We start from the raw sequence: 17253 nt of genomic DNA, 5'->3' as shown, positions 1-17253 counted from the left end.
ATTTATAGATCACAATGTCAATATACTTACAGCGGACGATGGATTCTGATGATCACGCTCTAGATACGGGTATGGTATCACCTGTATCGACCCAAGCACATTCTGAATTCTCTCTAGAACTTCATCCTCCATCAGTTCATCAGTGGTTACTCAGGCAGGGTTCTCTGGCCAAGTGTACTCAAATCCGTAGTGTATCCTCTCCTGCAGAGGCTGTACTCGACGCCTGATGAAGCTTGCAACCACTCTAACTCCACTAAGGCCTTGGTCCTTCATGGCTTGGATTTGCTTGAGGAAAGGACAAATCCCTTCAAGTTCTATCACATTCAGCATCTCTTTATCCTAGCGGTTGTTGGGTACAGGTGCGATGTTGCTATGCACCTCTAGGGGGGCACATGTTCCCCACATAAAATCACTCGGCCCTCCAGTTCTTTACAAAATCAACTAGGGTATAGTGGCCATACTTGTTCTTCCTCCCCACGTGGAATTGAATACTGGCACCCCCCCCCCCAAACACTTGGATTTGTGGCGTCCGTGTGTGGTTTCAGTTTACAAAAGTAGCGGAAAAGAGTGATAGACGGGGATGCCAAGGAAAGTTTCACAGAGATGAACAAAGATCGAAAGATGTAGGATGGAGTTAGGGTTCAGATGATTCAGGGTTATGCCATAATAGTGCAAAAACCCATGCAAAAAAGGACTTGCTAGCAATCCTAACCCATCCTTGATGAACGGCACAAAGAGAACAATTTCACCCTGCTCAAGTTGGGAATACGGTGCTATCCAGGCACCTTCCATTCCCCAAGTTTCTGCTCTGGCAGATAGCCCTGTTCGTGGAGCTTTAGGAGATGCTTTGGCTTTGTGATTGGCGCTGGCCAGATCTGAGCAGCGGCGGCCATCTCTAGCACCTCCAACACCCTCTTCTCAGTGACTTTCTTGGTGGTGGCGCTCGAGTTCTTGCTCTTGCCCATCACATAGAGGTTTTACAAATCTAGGGTCTCAAGGAGCAAGATTGGGGGGCGCTCATAGAATCACGAGGGCTTAAACAGAAAGCGAAATGAAGCAGAGAAAGATGCCGCTCAGATTGGTTACCTTTTATACAGGATTCTCACTACCGTGTGGCCTGAAAATCACGCCGATAGGTGCAGCGCTTCGGTTTTCCTACCATTTTAATGACACCGCGTGGATTGATACAACGGTTGCACGCCTTTTTAGGATTTCCAATTCGTCACAATGTGTTCAAACTTATCCTTTGGATTCATTTCTTCTGGGTACCTGCCACGCTACGACCATTATCTACATGGCCACATCGTGAAGTACCCGGATGATTGATGCACTATTTAGACAATCGGTTGATAGTATGCACTAAACAATGTAGTACTCAGATGAAGATTTTTTATTTAACAACCGTCCAATGGATAAAGAGTTGCACACTTTACAAGATTCAAGAACACTTAGAATAATGAGTGACTATTTATTTAGAAAGTTACAAGTATTGGAAACAAGATCTTTTCAGTCAATAACAAAGACAGCACCTACTCGGATATAACAGAGTACTCATACTCTAAGTGCTTCTCAGTAGGTACTTTCATACCCGATGCACTAGGATACAAGAGGAGAAGAGTAATGCATCTGGGAAGATAACAGAAGTGCAGTGTGTCCTAGCCTAGAACCTTGGGTAGACTGTCTGACTATGAACATTTGTTGGCCGACTACCCTTGGGAGCATAGCTACTATAAGAGGAAGCCTATTGGCTAGTATGCAGGATGAGCTACTCGCACATCTTGCCACCCAATCGACGCCATCTGTACACATTCAGATCCGGGTATGACCCTTCATGGACAGATGTCAACAGGCACCCTAGAAAAACTAACATGGAACTGCTGGATGTGCCACTCTACCAGTTGTCACAAGACTTCTTCTAGTTGCAGCTCCAGGCTACTCTACTGTGCACAACTGTGGGTTTAGCCTACCTCTAAATCCTCTCACAAGAATTCTTCTAGTCACTATAGCTCTTGGTTATACCAACCGAGTACTCCCGGAGGCTGGTCTACTTCGCTCACCTCCACATTTGCAAACTTTAAACTCAGAGCTACCTTGCTTCTTCTACAACTAAGGTTCAAGTGCTCGCCAGGAGGGTTTTTATAAGCGTTTTGGTGGTATTTGTGAACTAGGTTCATGAGGAGTACAGGGACAAGCTACTGACTTCCCCATAGGTCCATGTGCGACACTACAATGGTACAGTGTGTCCCACTACACCTTTTCAATGTATCGACGGCCTTATCTCAACTCATGTGAAGCAACAGTACACTCGGTAGCATCTTTGATGGCATATTCTCACAAATATCCTGAGCATCTTTGGACCAACTGTACTAAAGCTTTGCATGTGACTTGGACACATCTTACCTACTTTTGTATAAGCAGACAGGACAATAATTTTCACTGACACTCTCATCCTCGAGTATATTATTTTTAGATCCTTATCTCGAGTACAAGTACTCGGACAAAGGCTCAGGGGCTGCAGGGTACATATCATCTACGAATGTTTTTTTTTCTTTTAGATCCTCTAACTCTTTGTTTTGCAAACAGCAAGAGGCTCGAGGGCTACACTCAGTGAGTGCACTTTTCTAAAAAGTGCATGTCACCTAGAGGCTTTACAGAGCACCTCATGACTTCACTCATGAAAGCACTCGGACTATGCTTGTTTCTACTCAGTAAGACCAGGAGGAACAAGAAGGGTTCCAAGTTCAACCATGACCCTCGGAGGCTTGATGGACCAGGGTCCTTGGGGTTCCCCACGGGGGTGCTACTTGGATGGGCCCTAGGATGGCCCACGATCTATTGAAGGACGCGAGACAAGGTGGCATAGACTTCAAGCTATTCTAGATCCACTTAATCGGATTACTATGAAAGCTAGATTTCGTAATAGGACTACGACTCTTCTCTTGTAACTGACTAGAACTAGATACATGCCCTTACCCTCCCCTCTATATAAAGAGAGGTACTATGCACCCCATGTAACCCTAACAATCATACAATCAATCCAACATAAAAGGCTACACGCCGACTGGACGTAAAGGCTATTATTCGACAAGACGGCCCAAACCAGTATAAATCTTTTGTCTCTTTGCGTTTACTGTCGAGTTCTGCGTACGCCGAAGCCCTTCGAACACCGTCTCGGGTACCCCCATGACGGGTTGCCGGTCATCAAACACCGACAGTGACGCCTGCCCGTGCGCCTACGCCTGTGCTTGCGGCTCCCAAGATCCGCATCAGGGCAGAGAAGCGACATTGGGGTTTCGGGGACTCGCTTTCCCAGTCTCAGGTGAGCCGGCACATGCAGGGCCATGCCAGACCCACCCGCAATCCTCTCCCCATGGGAAGGAGGACCACAGGGAGCGCGCTGCTGCTTCCTATGAGGAGGCCGCAAGGAGCGCCTAGCGAGCGTGCGGCCACCGCTAGGCCTGCCCCCGGGAGCGGGAGCCTAGGACATCACTGGCTCCCCGACTGGAGAAGGTCCCCGTGGTGACAGCTTGCGGACCACATTGAGGTAGGGAGTTGGTGAGGCCATCGACGAGGCCTCATCGTCGTAGTCGTCGCGGAAGCCATCGTCTGCCCATCGGCGGAACTTGGAGCGGCCCTTCGAGGCACCGTTGGGGTAGAAGGGTGCGGCGTTGGGAGATAGGGGCGAGCCATGGCCGCTGGAGGTAGAGCAGGCCACCAAATCCTCTAGTGGGCTTGGGATCCGCTGCTGCCCAAATTCACGGGGTGCTGGAGATGAAGCCAACGGCGGGGGGTGGCGTAGAGGGGCCATAGCGCTGGGGAGCAGCCCGTGGAGGTGGAGAGGCACCCAGCGGCGGGGATGAGGGCCTAGCCATCGGATTTGGTCGTGGCTGGGCCGTGGGGTCCGGATCCGGCCCGTGCGAGGCTGGACAGGGGAGGGGGTGGCTGAGGGGAGGGGGAGGCAGGTGCTGGGGCCAGGGCGGCCACTGGCGCCGGTGGTGGTGGCGCGGGGGTGGCCGCCAGGGGCGGGCGGGCTAGGGATAGGAAGCGCGGATCAGTGAGGACTACCTGTTAACATGTCCTTGTCACGTCATACATTAAGGTTTGGCAGGAGAGTTCCTTCTCCCCACATATTTAGCATACATACATACATATAAAGAGTTTACAATTGATGTCTAAGCAAGCATTAAACTTTGATGGCATGGTCAGCTTGAGGCAGGCATACTCGCAGCCACGTCTCTTCAGAGAAGTTGAAGAAAGCGTCGACATCGAATTCTAGCGCAGCCACCGTTGGCTCCTCTGCTTCGGCTGACAGCATATCCTCCATGACCTTGGCGAAGTCGTCATCATCTTCTTGGAGCGTAGCCAGTGCTGCGGTTACTGTTTCTTCATCTACTTCCGCTGTCCGCATGGCATCTTCAATTTCCTTGTCAAGTTCGTCCCAGCCATCTTCGTCTTCGTCTTGAAGGGCAGCAAACACCGTTTGCTCCTCTGCTTCGGCTGTCGACATGGCATCCTCCAAGGCCTTGACCAAGCCGTTGTCCTCGTTGTCTTGAAGCGCAGGCGCAGTAGCAGGGGACTCCGGCAGATGAGGTGCTACAGCCACTGTTTGCACCTCTGCTTCATCTCTCAGCATGGTGGCTTCAAATGGATCCAGTATCCTCCTCTGCTTCGGCAAGAAGGCGCGTATCACCTGGGGAGCTGGCAATGGCACCTGCTCCTTGCGCTGCGCAAGTGGCCGCGGTGGCGCCGGCATTGGCAAGCGACGTGCCTCCACCGCAGGAGGGATCGGAACTGGCAGCGTCGGAGCCTGAATTAGAGCGGGAGATGGCCGTGTCACCGAGGCAGGTGGCAAACCGTGGTGAGGCGCACACGGCTGTGGTGAAGCGAACGACACCTTCCGAATAGCGGCGAGGTGCGATTGGGTCAGAGCTGGAGGCGCGGGAGGCGGAGCTGAAGCGGGCGATGGTTGTGGCGTCGAACCCCGACGAGGCGCAGATGGCTGTGGTGGTGAGAAAGGCATCTTCCGAACAACGGCGAGGGGCGCCCGGGTCGGAGCTAGCAGCGCCGAAGGCTGTGGTCGTGGCAAGGGCACGTTGCCACCTGCCGAACCCCGCATTCTCTTGGGGGCACGGTGACATGGCGTCCTGCGGCGGTGCTGGCCTCTTGGCCGCCACCGGCTGCGTGATGATGGCGGGCGCAGCAGGCGGCGGCGTTGCGAACCAAGCATCAGACTCCTTATACGCGTCGGAGTTCGGAGCGGCCTTTGGAGACACGTACACCTTGCAGAGCGCAAACTGCATGCCGCCATCGCCGGCCCTGTCCAGACCGCACGACGAGTACTCCTCCATGAGCCAGTCCGTCAAGACGCCACGCTTCTTGTACCGGAACTTTCTGAGCTCGCCAATCTGGACATCCTGCTTGTCCTTGATCTCCACGGTGCTCTGCCCGGCCTAGGAGCCGGGGCCGGCTGCGCGCACGCCTTTCTTGATGACGGTGAAGAAGAAGCGGTTGTGGGTCCTCGGCATGGGGCGGAACCGGCGGGCGAGGTCGGCGGGGTCACAGGCATAGACCTCGGCGTGGTGGATGACGGGGCGCACGACCTCGTGCAGCGCCCCCGGGTCGCCGGAGATGAGGCGGGGCAGGTAGTAGGTGATCGCTTCCTGCGGCGTCGGGTTGAAGCGGAAGCCAAGGCCGTAGATCTCCGGGCCTAGGGCCGGTGGCGCCATCTCCGCCGTGGGATTGTGTTGTGCGGTGACGGTGAGAGAAGGCTGGAAGAGCTGAGGTCGGAGGAGGCGAGGCGAGCGATGTATTTATAGGCGAGACCATGTACAGGGCGGCTACGGGACAGCCGGAGCCAGATCGGAGGCGGTGCGCTGTAGCTGCTGCGTGTCCGACATCCCAATTTGTGAACTCTGATCTGATCGGATTCGCGCGTCTGTACCCGTAACCGACTTTGACTCGAGTTCCCGCGAAAATTCTGAATTAAAGTCCTGCGTGGAGGCGTGGAGCCGTACGCGTGATGAAGAGCAAGAAAGGCCTACGTTATTATTTTGTTTTTGGAGTGCGTCTCGAGTAATAATAAGTTAAAATTTTATTAGTTAGTATTAGTAATTACTTCTTATGTCACATTTGAGAGCTTGGAATGACACTGATATATAGATCTTGTCCAAATGTAAATTTCATAAAAAAAAAAGCTATATTCTTTCTGTAAATTTATAAATAAATAAATATTGCTCCCTTTGTTTTAAACCATAACTTATTTTTGGGTTTTATCCTAAGCCAAATCTTTTTAACTTAAGTCACAATAACTGATAATTTAGAACATATATAGTAATATACTTATAGTGGTATACTACTTCCGATGGTACTTCCCGAAGGCATGACTAGATCCGATGGTTACACGAGATGAAGCGGGTAACCAACGGATACCTGTGCATGTACCATGCCTATAAATGAAAATATTAAGGTGTTCCTTGGTTTGTGTGCTCGAATTTTATAAAAATATCTATAAAAACACATGAAACATGGACAAATATGCATTCCAAAGATAGACTAATTTTGATTACCGTGATTGTTTTAAAAAATTTCTGATTTCTGTCGTAAACAAAAATTAATCCAAAAAATGAATGTTGGAACGGTAAAAACTATATGATAACAAAACAAAAATGATTTAGTTTTTTTATCATTTTATTCAACCACAAATAATTATTGGGATTCCAAGCAAGCAACAACCCATCCTAGCCTAGACTAAGTAGGCAGCCCCAGTCCACAACCATGGCAAAACTAGAATCATAGACTGTAGCAAGATGTTCAACTTATTTCTCACGCGAGAAATTAAAATTGGAGTTTTGTTATTGTTAAGAGTGCGCTTTGCCCGAATGCCATCTCACAAACACAATTTTCTAGAATATTATTATAAAACGAGGCCTTCTTGCTATAATGAATTTTCTCCATTTTCATTTCATCTTTTCATCAAAAACGTTAGCCGTCTCCATGCCATAATTTTTGCAAAAACACCCCTGGCAGACTCGGGAGACAGCGAGGCCATCGTCTCGTGAGACGACGGCAACGGCTCGTGCTCCCAGGTCTTGTCGCCGTATGAAACAGCGCTGTATGGAGCGTCGTCTCCAGGCGGTGAGGCGAGGGATCCAGCTGCGGCACGCAGGGAAAACAAGAAATGCGCCAAAATCCACCCCCACACGGCAAATCCCCATCCCCCTCTGATGGCGGCAACGGCGCTACCGCGGCATCCTTCTCCGGTCATGTACGATGGCGCTGGCGAGACTGGTGCTCCTCCAGGCCCGCGTCTGCCTCGTTGTGGTGCCTGATCTGCTTATGTACGAGGGCGCTGGCGAGGCTAGGGGTCGCCCTCACCTACGATGTGTTCTGCTGGTGGTTGACGGGTGAGACCCTCAAGGCAGCTGGGTCCCTGACGGCACCACAAGGCTCGCTTCGCACCTACTCACTAGGTGTTCGATTCAATGTCCCACCAAAGTATTTGCATTCGTTCATAAGGTATTCCGACATTTCTCAAAGTGCTAAGATCCTACATGGATACATCCTGAAGTCTGGGACATGGTTGCTTGGTAATCTCCTGGTAAAGGTCACCTATTTTAGTTGCAAGGTATCAGTTCTGAAGCTATCAAGAAGAACTTCAGAAATCACATATTCAACATATTGAAAATGCAACAATCGGATGCTTATAAATATACTTGTATTTTATATTTATTAATATACCATATTAAATCCATGGTTTAAAAGAAATAATATATTTGTGTTCATCTTACTTATGCTTGATCTTGTTTGTGTCAAAGAAGCAACAAAATGTCACACGGAGATCTTATTCATGCTCGATCATAGATGCATGTATGTATTTAATAGTTTGCAGACAGTCAAATAGACGGCTTATTGTACAAGCTGTCTATTTAGATGTCTGTATGTAAGGTACCAAAAACTTACTGGCAACAAGCCGTCTGTGGATTGTACGTGCCCTAAGGAACGAGACAAATTTGAGGGCTCAAATGTTCACTCGATAATATACGCCAATCTAGGCTCAACTAATGTGGTAGGTTAGAAAAAAAATGCGAGGATGACCGGTAGCGCGCCTTTTCTGCTGACATCCAGTTCTTGTATCTCCACCCCAGGAATGGACACCATGTAGGTAGCAAGGTTGGGATGGATACTAGCTAGAGCGTCTTTGTTTAGTGGACCGTTGGACACATAATATCACGACTAAAACTAGTCGTAACATTTTGGTTAGTTTCCAAATCCATCGTGGCAAAATTGAGTATGGTTGGTATTTTGATTTCCATCGCCCACAAGAGCTGCTAAAGTTTGGTAAAAATATGTTGCAAGTGTTTGGTTTGTAACTAGATTTGAAAATAATACTAACCTCCATCAATTAAACGGTAGGCTAGCTTATCATCTCACCCTATTTTAATTAGCTAGCACGATGGGCGCGCTACGCTACGCCTGTTTTTTAGTAAGAAAAAAATTCTAAGAAAGAGGAGAGAAAAAAACCAAAAAATAAAAAATAGAATATAGAACATTGGATGAACAGTGGAAGACTCTTGGAAGGTGCAACAAGGAAGAATCAAAGGCTGCAGCTTCAGCTCGAAGGTGCAACAAGGGAGAATCAAAGACTCTAGCTTGAGCTGGAAGGCGCTATCAGGTACAATCAAAGACTCTAGCTTGAGTTGGAAGGCGCTATCATATACAATGAAGATAGAGAGGCCATGTTTGTTGCAGCCAGGAGAGATGTGGCATTATGCAAGCTAAATTACAGTTGGGAGCTGAATCTAGAGTTGAGTTAGAGGTGAGGATAGGGACATTGGAGAAGGAGAGGAAGTTCTTGTTTGGTGCTCTATTTGTGTGTGTAGGATTAGTGGCTGCTTCCTGGATGCCTTGGATCATGTAAGTCAATGTGGTGTTAGCCTTGGTGTAGTTGTAGTTGTAGTTAGTAGGATCCATGTTGGTACTGAAAACCTATTGGTACTATTATGGGTTGTGTATCAGCTTAATGCATGAGCACAATGCTCAGGACCATGTATGAGTATCAGGTTCATGCTCATATCTCAATGTTTCAGTGAAATGTTTCAGTTGCATGAATCCTTTTATATGTGTAACCAGTGAGCTTTGTTAAATTTTTTATGGTGTCTGCACAAAGAGATGACTAAAGTTCAATACAACAGATGTTATTCAGTTGGTGATTAACACATAATAAACACAAACACAGATCATAACAGGATGTTATTCAGTTCAGGTTTAGTACCACAGTTCAACTTGCACACTAACTCTTTGACTATGATGCACCACCACTTCCTCTAGGTTGGTGATACATAGAACATCAAGTTCATTACAATAGTTCAGGTTGCACACACACAGACTCATGAAATTTGACACATACATGAAGTTCCAGATAGCATAGATAACACACAGACATAGACATGGGCTCAAGGATTTGGGCCTATCAGCAGTAAGGTAGAAGGAGTGGCTCCCTTGTGATCAGCTGCACTTGGTCTTCCTTCATCTAGATAAATCTACTTGGGTGGTCCTGCAGCTGACACAACAACCTTGGAGGTAGATGCACTTGAAACTTGGAGGCTTGCTTTACAGTGCTTTTCAGACATCCCTGGTTTAGTGGCCTCTAGGGTGACCTTAGCCTGAGCCCCTTCCTTCAGTGTTGTCTTCACTCTTGCTAATGACTTCATAGCTTTTTACCTATCCTGCAAGACAAAGGAAGTATATAACTAAGACAAAGAGAGTATACTACTATTAATGACCACATGGAATAAGCAGTTAAACTTACATTGTAGTCAACAGATAACTGAGAGCAATGTCTTTTGCTTACCCTGAGGTGGCTTCTTCTTCTCCCCATCTTATCTTTTCCTCTCCTTCTTTGGTCTTCCAGGCATCCTTACATACCTAGAGGGCAATGGCTTTTCTCTATTTGATACTGGCCAGAAGGCCTTGCCTTCCACTGGTTGCAGGCAGTGTGCATATGTCTTGTTGTACTCCTCCACAAAATAACACTTGGCTATGAATTCTTCTAAAGGCCTAGATGCATAGTAGATGCAGGAAATAGCATGAGGGCAGGGCAAACCTGACAACTGCTAGAACCTACAGGAGCAAGTTCTCTCATCTAAATTCACAGTGAATCTATGATCCTAGTAGGTTATTTCATAGCAATTGTTGCCATTACTAATAGCATGGCTGAACCCACTAGCTGTGACATATGTCATCAGCTTCTTGTAGGTGTTTGGACATATGGGACTTGTCCACCTTTCTGCCTTGTTTCTGTTCTCATGGATTCTTACCATAATTTGGCGCCTTATACCTTCAAGCATACTTATGATTGGAAGGAACCTTGCTTTTCAAAATCCAGTGGTTGAAGCACTCACACATGTTATTGTCCACAGAATCACAGAATGAACCAATTTTGAACCATGCTCTACTCCAATGCTTAGGATCAGTTCTCAAAATAGCATCAGCCCCATGTGGTGTCTCTTCCCTTAGCTTGTTCATATTGTAGTTGAATAGATTCATTGATGAAGACTTTGCACATCTCCAAAAAAGCTTCTGATACTTCTTGTTAGTGAACTTCTCCCTCTAGTTAGCATAAATATGCCTGGCACACATCCTATGCTCCCCCTTAGGTGCCCACTTGTTTACAGCATTAATGAGCCCCTTCTGTTGATCATAAATGAATACCCAACCATCACCATCACCAAACTGCAGGTTAGTGTTCAGCAAAGATAAGAAAAAGTCCCAGGACTCCTTGGTCTTCCTCTCTACAACTGCCCATGCTATTGGGTACATTTGATTGTTGGCATCTCTACCTAGTGCACAAAGCAGTTCTCCATTGGTTAATCCCTTAAAAACAAAATCTAATCCAATAACCTTCCTGCAACCAGCAAGGAACCCCTTCTTGCATGCATCAAAGCAGACATAAAACCTCATGAACATGAGTTCAAGTTCTTCAGTGTCTAGCTTCACTACTATTGTACTCCTAGGATTGCTTCTCAGCAGTTCAAGCTGGTAGTCAAACACCAGAGCATACTCTCCCTTGGTTGCATCATACATCCTTTGCATCACAATTGATTTGGCTCTCTTAATCTTTGAAATACTGACATCTGCAAACATTTCCTCCTAAATTATTTCTCTCATACTCTCAACTGACCACTGTGGGTTAGCCAATATCAACTTCTCATAATTATCTGCTATTCTCCTTGATGTCACTAAAGAGTTCTCTCCTTGGTGGGCATGTGTGCACATCTTTACATGTGGCTATAAGCCAACTACTTGCCCTTGATGTCTTTGACAGATGCAAAACCCAAGGGCACTTTGGCCATGAACAAACTACTCTACAATTTATGCTCTCATTCTTCACAAACTTAATCACCTTCCTTTCTACCAGCCCATACTTGATGATAGCCTCCCTGAATGCTGACTTATCACTAAAAGCCATCCTAACAGTGAATACTAGCACTGGAGCATTGGCATCAAACTTGGGGAATTTCTTCTCCTTCCTAACCAACTCTCCATCAGATGTTTCATCATATGAATCATCCTCTTCATCAGTATCCATAGCATGGAAATCACAACCATCCTCTTCATTAGCACATTCCACATTGACTTCATGCATTTCCTCATCAACCACCAACATGCCTCTAGCTTTCAATTTCTTCTTTAACTCCTTTAGCTCGGCTCTAATCTGGATTACCTCCTTATCGTCTCCACTACTCTCATCATCACTATGCAAGTAATCCTTGTCACTGGGATCATCCATATTAGAACTGTGTTCCTTCTATATAGGAGCATTGTGGGGGGTACAGCCCCGCATACCCATAGCAGACCACATAGGCTGTGCCCTAAGGGCAGCCTAGCCCACAAGACGAAGCCTTACGGGGCATGACACTGCTCAGCGCCTTCCGCAAGACACCGGAAAGATATCCTGAAGATACTACAAGATCTGTTAGGATACGTTTGATCCCATGATTCCTATAATATGTTATTACTTTCTGGTTATCTCTTAGATCTAACTGACTTGTAACCCTGCCTCCCAAACTATATAAGGTGGGCAGGTGAAAGCTCTAGTTTGGTTTTGGTTAATTGATAAAACCCTAAGTGCTAACCTAGTTTATTAAGATGATTATGAGATAGGTAGCACTACTCCAAGTGATGAAGCAATGGCGAAGATCATGACAATGGTGATGGCATGGTGATGGTCAAATGCTTAAACTTGGAAAAGAAGAAAGAGAAAAAAACAAAAGGCTCAAGGCAAAGGTATAAAATGTAGGAGCCATTTTGTTTTAGTGATCAAGACACTTAGTGAGTGTGATCACATTTAGGATAGATAGCCGTACTATTAAGAGGAGTGAAACTCGTATCGGAATGCGGTTATCAAAGTGCCACTAGATGCTCTAACTCATTGCATATGCATTTAAGATCTAGTGGAGTGCTAACACCCTTGAAAATATTTGTGATAATATGCTAACACTTGTGCACAAGGTGATACACTTGGTGGTGTTGGCACATCTACAAAGGAGGTGGTGTTTGCAGGGTTGAGATGGGTTTGGGTCCCTCTCTCGGGAAAATGGAATGCCTATTTTCTATTGCGCCGGATGCAAATTCTTGTGGTTGGCACATTGGAGCAAGGGTGAAGAAGTTAGAAGTGAAAACAAGTTAATCGCGAAGACGCTGGCGTCGGTCAACTGACCGAACGTTGGGTCTGAAAGCACCGGACCCTGGCAGCATGCGTCCGGTCAAACTGATGGGTCTACATAGTACTGAGGGTATTGCACCGGACACTGGTCTGTGTCTAGTCAAGGTGGACCGGACACGTCCGGTCAAAGCAATACGCCTCAGGGAGCTTACTGGAAACGACCAGACGCTGAAGATTCTACGTCCGGTTAGTTTTGCCGGAGCGTCCAGTCAGTTAATAGCCGTTGTGATCTGGCGGCTCAAGTTTAACTCAGAATGACATGTGGCTTACATCTATGGACCGGACGCTGTGTCTAGGGTCCGGTCAGTATGACCGGAGCATCCGGTCAGAGCGCGATTTGCCCAGTGAAGGGGTATAACGGCTCTATTTGATGGGGGCTCTATTTATAGCCCCATGGCCGGCTCAAGGGACCTCTCTTGCACATTTTTCATTGACATAGCAATCTTGTGAGCTTAGCCAAAGTCCTCCCGCTCATCTCCATCATTGATTCATCATCTTTGTGAGATTGGGAGAGAATCCAAGTGCATTGCTTGAGTGATTGCATCTAGAGGCACTTGGTATTCGTGTTGCGCTGTGGATTTCGCTTGTTACTCTTGGTGGTTGCCACCACCTAGATGGCTCGGTGCAGCGGTGGAGGATCGGCACGAGTTGGTGATTGTTCGTGGCCGTCTCCGGTGATTGTGAGGCGAGTTGTACCTTCCTCGGCGGAGCGCCGAAAGGTAACTCTAGTAAATTGCTCGTGTCATTGAGTTACCTCACTTGTGGGTCGGTTCTTGCGGTGTCCTATCGTGTGGAAGAGGTTTGTGAAACACCTCTTAGCCGCCGAACCACCAAGTGTTGGTCGACACAATGAGGACGTAGCGTGTTGGCAAGCACGTGAACCTCGGGAGAAAATCGATTGTCTCTCTTCTTTGGCATTCTCCCGGTGATTGGCTATATATTCATCTTGTGATTGGTTCATCCCCTATACGTCGGTATAATCACTCTACTTACTCATTTACATTCTTGCAAACTAGTTGATACAAGCTCTTTAGTGTAATTAGAATTGAGAGCTTGCTTTATTATTTACATTCATCTAGTTGAGCTCTTTATAGTAGCAAGGTTGAGAGCTCTTAGTGAGTAATTACATAGCAATTTTGTGTGCCTAAGTAATCATTGCAACTAGAATTGTTGGATAGGTGGCTTGCAACCCTTGTAGAGCTAGAGCAAGTTTGCATTACGCTATTTGTCATACTAATCAAATTGCTCTAGTTAATTTGTAGATTTTTAAATAGGCTATTCACCCCCCCTCTAGCCATATTAGGACCTTTCAGCGGGGACCCCCTCTAAACGCACATAATATCATATGATAGCCAATACAATCCAACAGACCACAGGAATAGGGTATTACGTCATATTGATGGCCTGAACCTATCTAACTCGTGTGTCTCTGTTGCCTTCTTGTTCTCGATTACATGCATCTCTGTTGATCAATCTACCTTCGTGGGATACCCCTCGGAGGACTGCCAATGACATTCTGTCGATAGTTGGTGTGCCGGGTAAGGGTGTGCGTGTTGTTTCCATGTTGAACAAGATGGTATTTTCCACAGACTCTTTGTCCCTCCCACAGCCTGGCCAGATCTTCACAGTTGGATCGATCTCCTGGTTCATCAACATTGACGGAGTCAGAGAGATCATCGAGCCAGTGCAGATTGATACTGCGCCGATCACCCCAATGCCTATGACTGTAGATCCAATCTTCGAACCACCTTCGAGGTCGCCTTCATCAACAACTCGCCGCCTGCTTCCCCGCTACTAGAAGAGGTAAATCAATAACGATGATCTGATCACATCCATCGATCAGATTGGTCAGAAGCTCGCTGATTGCCTCTCCATCACCGAATCGGTTCTGACCACTCTGGTTCAGCACCGACCACCCTTTGATCCAGATCTATCGGACGCTGCTCGGGAAACTCTAGGGATTATGGCCCTACCCTTTGGGCTCACCAACATTGCCACCACCTACCAAGATGAACTGAGGGGCAAGTTCACCGACGAGGTTGGAGATGTCCAACCTCCCGCTGACTAGATCACCGACCAGCCTCCATTGGCCATCAACATGCTGCACGTTGGCCGACGCCCTAGAGCATCCCTCCAAACCATCCTGGAGGAGAATCTAGACTCTGAGTCCTAGGGCTCTACGGAGACCGTCGCTGAAACCACCACTACACAACCTCCTTTCCCGCCCTTCTGTGGAGGCACAATCTTCAACTTTAGCATCTATAGCCCCTCTCGGAATGAGGAAACCGAGGAGGAATGTGTCGCTCGTGTTAATAGGAATGTCAACCGTGTGTAGCGCCGAGCAAATGAGGCTACCCTTGCGATGGCCGAGGCTCAGCTCGACTCACAAGGAAGGCCACGCCAACTCCACCGTAACCTCGACGATGAATTTCTCCATGTTGACAGACATGACGTCTACAAGACCCCAAGCGCCAACTTGGTCATGGCCACCAATGAGCTCGCTCGGCTCCCGCAGACACCAGAGGTTGCCAAGGTCGCCGCCATGCTTAAAGCGACACACTGCCAGGTCAATGAGATCTGCCAGGATCAGAGACCTTCATACTCCACAAGCTTGATTCACCAATCAGCCGCACCAAGATCTAATCGCCACCCAAGTCATTTCATCGACCAGCACCGTGACGACAGACAACCCCTCTACCGGGGAGCTAGGGGCAACCGTATCAAACACCTTCGCCAACACGACCAGGAGGTCAACCAGGACATTCGAGTGCACCTCAATAATCTCTGAGACGCACGACGATTTATCGATGAGCGCCGCTTCGGTTGCCATGAAGAAGAAGTATGCCGCCGTCAAGAGTACGAGCAAGAGTACGGTAACCTAGACTTAGCTCTCAAGTCGCTCAACACTGGTAATGCTGCAGATCATGGCACCAACAACCCTGAAGGGTCCCCTAGCATTCACGAGGGCACTCTGAACACTCTAGTGGCCCCGTGGTTTCAAAATCACTAGGGTTGAGCCCTATGAGGGAAGGATAAACCCCACACAGTGGCTATAGGCTTACGCCACTGCTGTGCGTGCCACCGGAGGAGATACTAGTGTCATGGCAAATTATCTTCCTGTCATGCTCATGCTAACCACGATGAACTGGTTCACCAGCCTTGCCCTGTACTCCATCGAATCCTAGGAAGAGCTGAAAAAAGTCTTCACCGACAACTACATGGATACGTGTACTCGACCAGGCACCAAGCATGATCTGAACCACATCTACTAGAAGCTGTCTGGGCTCCTTCGTAGCTACATCAGATGCTTTTCCGAGATGAGGAATTATATTCCTAACATCATGGAAGCTGAGGTCATCACCACCTTTGTCCGAGGACTCCATCACCGCGACCTCCGCTCCAAGTTCAACCGCAAGCCACCAACAGGGATTGGCGAGATGATTACGACCACCAACTAGTACGCCAATGTTGAGGAAGCCAAGGTGCGCTTCAACGAGGATGCGGGCACTCATCGCCCAACTCGCTGTAGCGACGATCACCCCGATGACCAGCGCCATAGCTACCGCCGCTACGACGACCGCAGTCATCATCGCGATAGCGACCATGATCGGCTAGAAGGATCCAAGTCTGGTCAATATCGCCGTCGTAGGCCAGACCACATGTCACCGCCGTTGATGAACCTCGCACCAAGCGTAACTACGACAAGCAGTACAAGAAGATCCTCGATGGCCCGTGCTCTCTCCACAAGAACGCTAAGCATAAGATGAATGACAGCCTCGGTTTGGCTAAGGAATTCTAGGCCAAAAAGCCAGACGACGACAACAACGACAGAGCTGGAGGTTGCCGACCACCTGGGGGCAACAACAATGCCTTCCAGGATCATGACAAGGTGGTCACCACCATCTTTAGGGGCCACACCTCCACCAAGATCAAGAGAGAATGAAAGCTCACCACCCGTTGGGTGCTCGCTGTCACTGCAGAAGACACCGCCGCCAACCCCAGCTATCGCCCTTGGTCCAAGGTCCCTATCACCTTCAGTAGGGCCGACTAGTGGGCGGACATCCCCTACATAGGGCATTTTCCACTTGTCCTTGATGCAACCGTCCAGAAAGTGCTTTTTCAAAAAAATGCTCGTCGACGGTGGGAGCGCTCTAAACCTCCTCTTCACCGAAGCCCTAAAGGAGCTGGGCCTTGGGATGACAGATCTCACACCCTTCGACTCCTTCTAGGGTGTGGTACCTGGTAGGGCATCCAAACCACTTGGAGAGATCACCCTACTAATACAGTTCGACACGGCAAGCAACTACTGCGTTGAGCACATCAACTTCTACGTCGCTGACTTCAACACCGCCTACCATGCCATACTTGGTCGGCCAACTCTAGCCAAGTTTATGGCTATACCGCACTATGCTTATCTGGTGCTAAAGATGCCTTCACCTACAGGAGTCCTGGCCCTGTGGGCCAACCTCTCCATCGCCTACGCCTGTGAGACAGAGAATCTTGCCCTCGCTGAGGCCATCGACCTCTCC

The 17253-nt window shown here is 48.1% G+C and overlaps 1 protein-coding gene across 1 annotated transcript; it reads right to left on the bottom strand.

Annotated features, from left to right (window-relative positions):
* Positions 1 to 4640: 4640 nt before the first annotated feature.
* On the bottom strand, positions 4641 to 5348 carry LOC136526547 (uncharacterized). The gene has a single exon (XM_066519179.1). The coding sequence runs from the start codon at positions 5346 to 5348 to the stop codon at positions 4641 to 4643; it is 708 nt and encodes a 235-aa protein (XP_066375276.1).
* Positions 5349 to 17253: the final 11905 nt, after the last annotated feature.

This window comes from Miscanthus floridulus, chromosome 19 (genome assembly GCF_019320115.1).
Source record: "Miscanthus floridulus cultivar M001 chromosome 19, ASM1932011v1, whole genome shotgun sequence".
In the NCBI taxonomy this organism is placed as follows: domain Eukaryota; kingdom Viridiplantae; phylum Streptophyta; class Magnoliopsida; order Poales; family Poaceae; genus Miscanthus; species Miscanthus floridulus.
Note: the sequence above shows the minus strand (reverse complement) of the source record. Positions and strands in the feature narration are given on the sequence as shown.

Excerpts from the sequence above, each read along its gene's own strand:
- LOC136526547 (XM_066519179.1), bottom strand. The coding sequence starts at position 5,348 with ATGGAGGAGTACTCGTCGTGCGGTCTGGACAGGGCCGGCGATGGCGGC.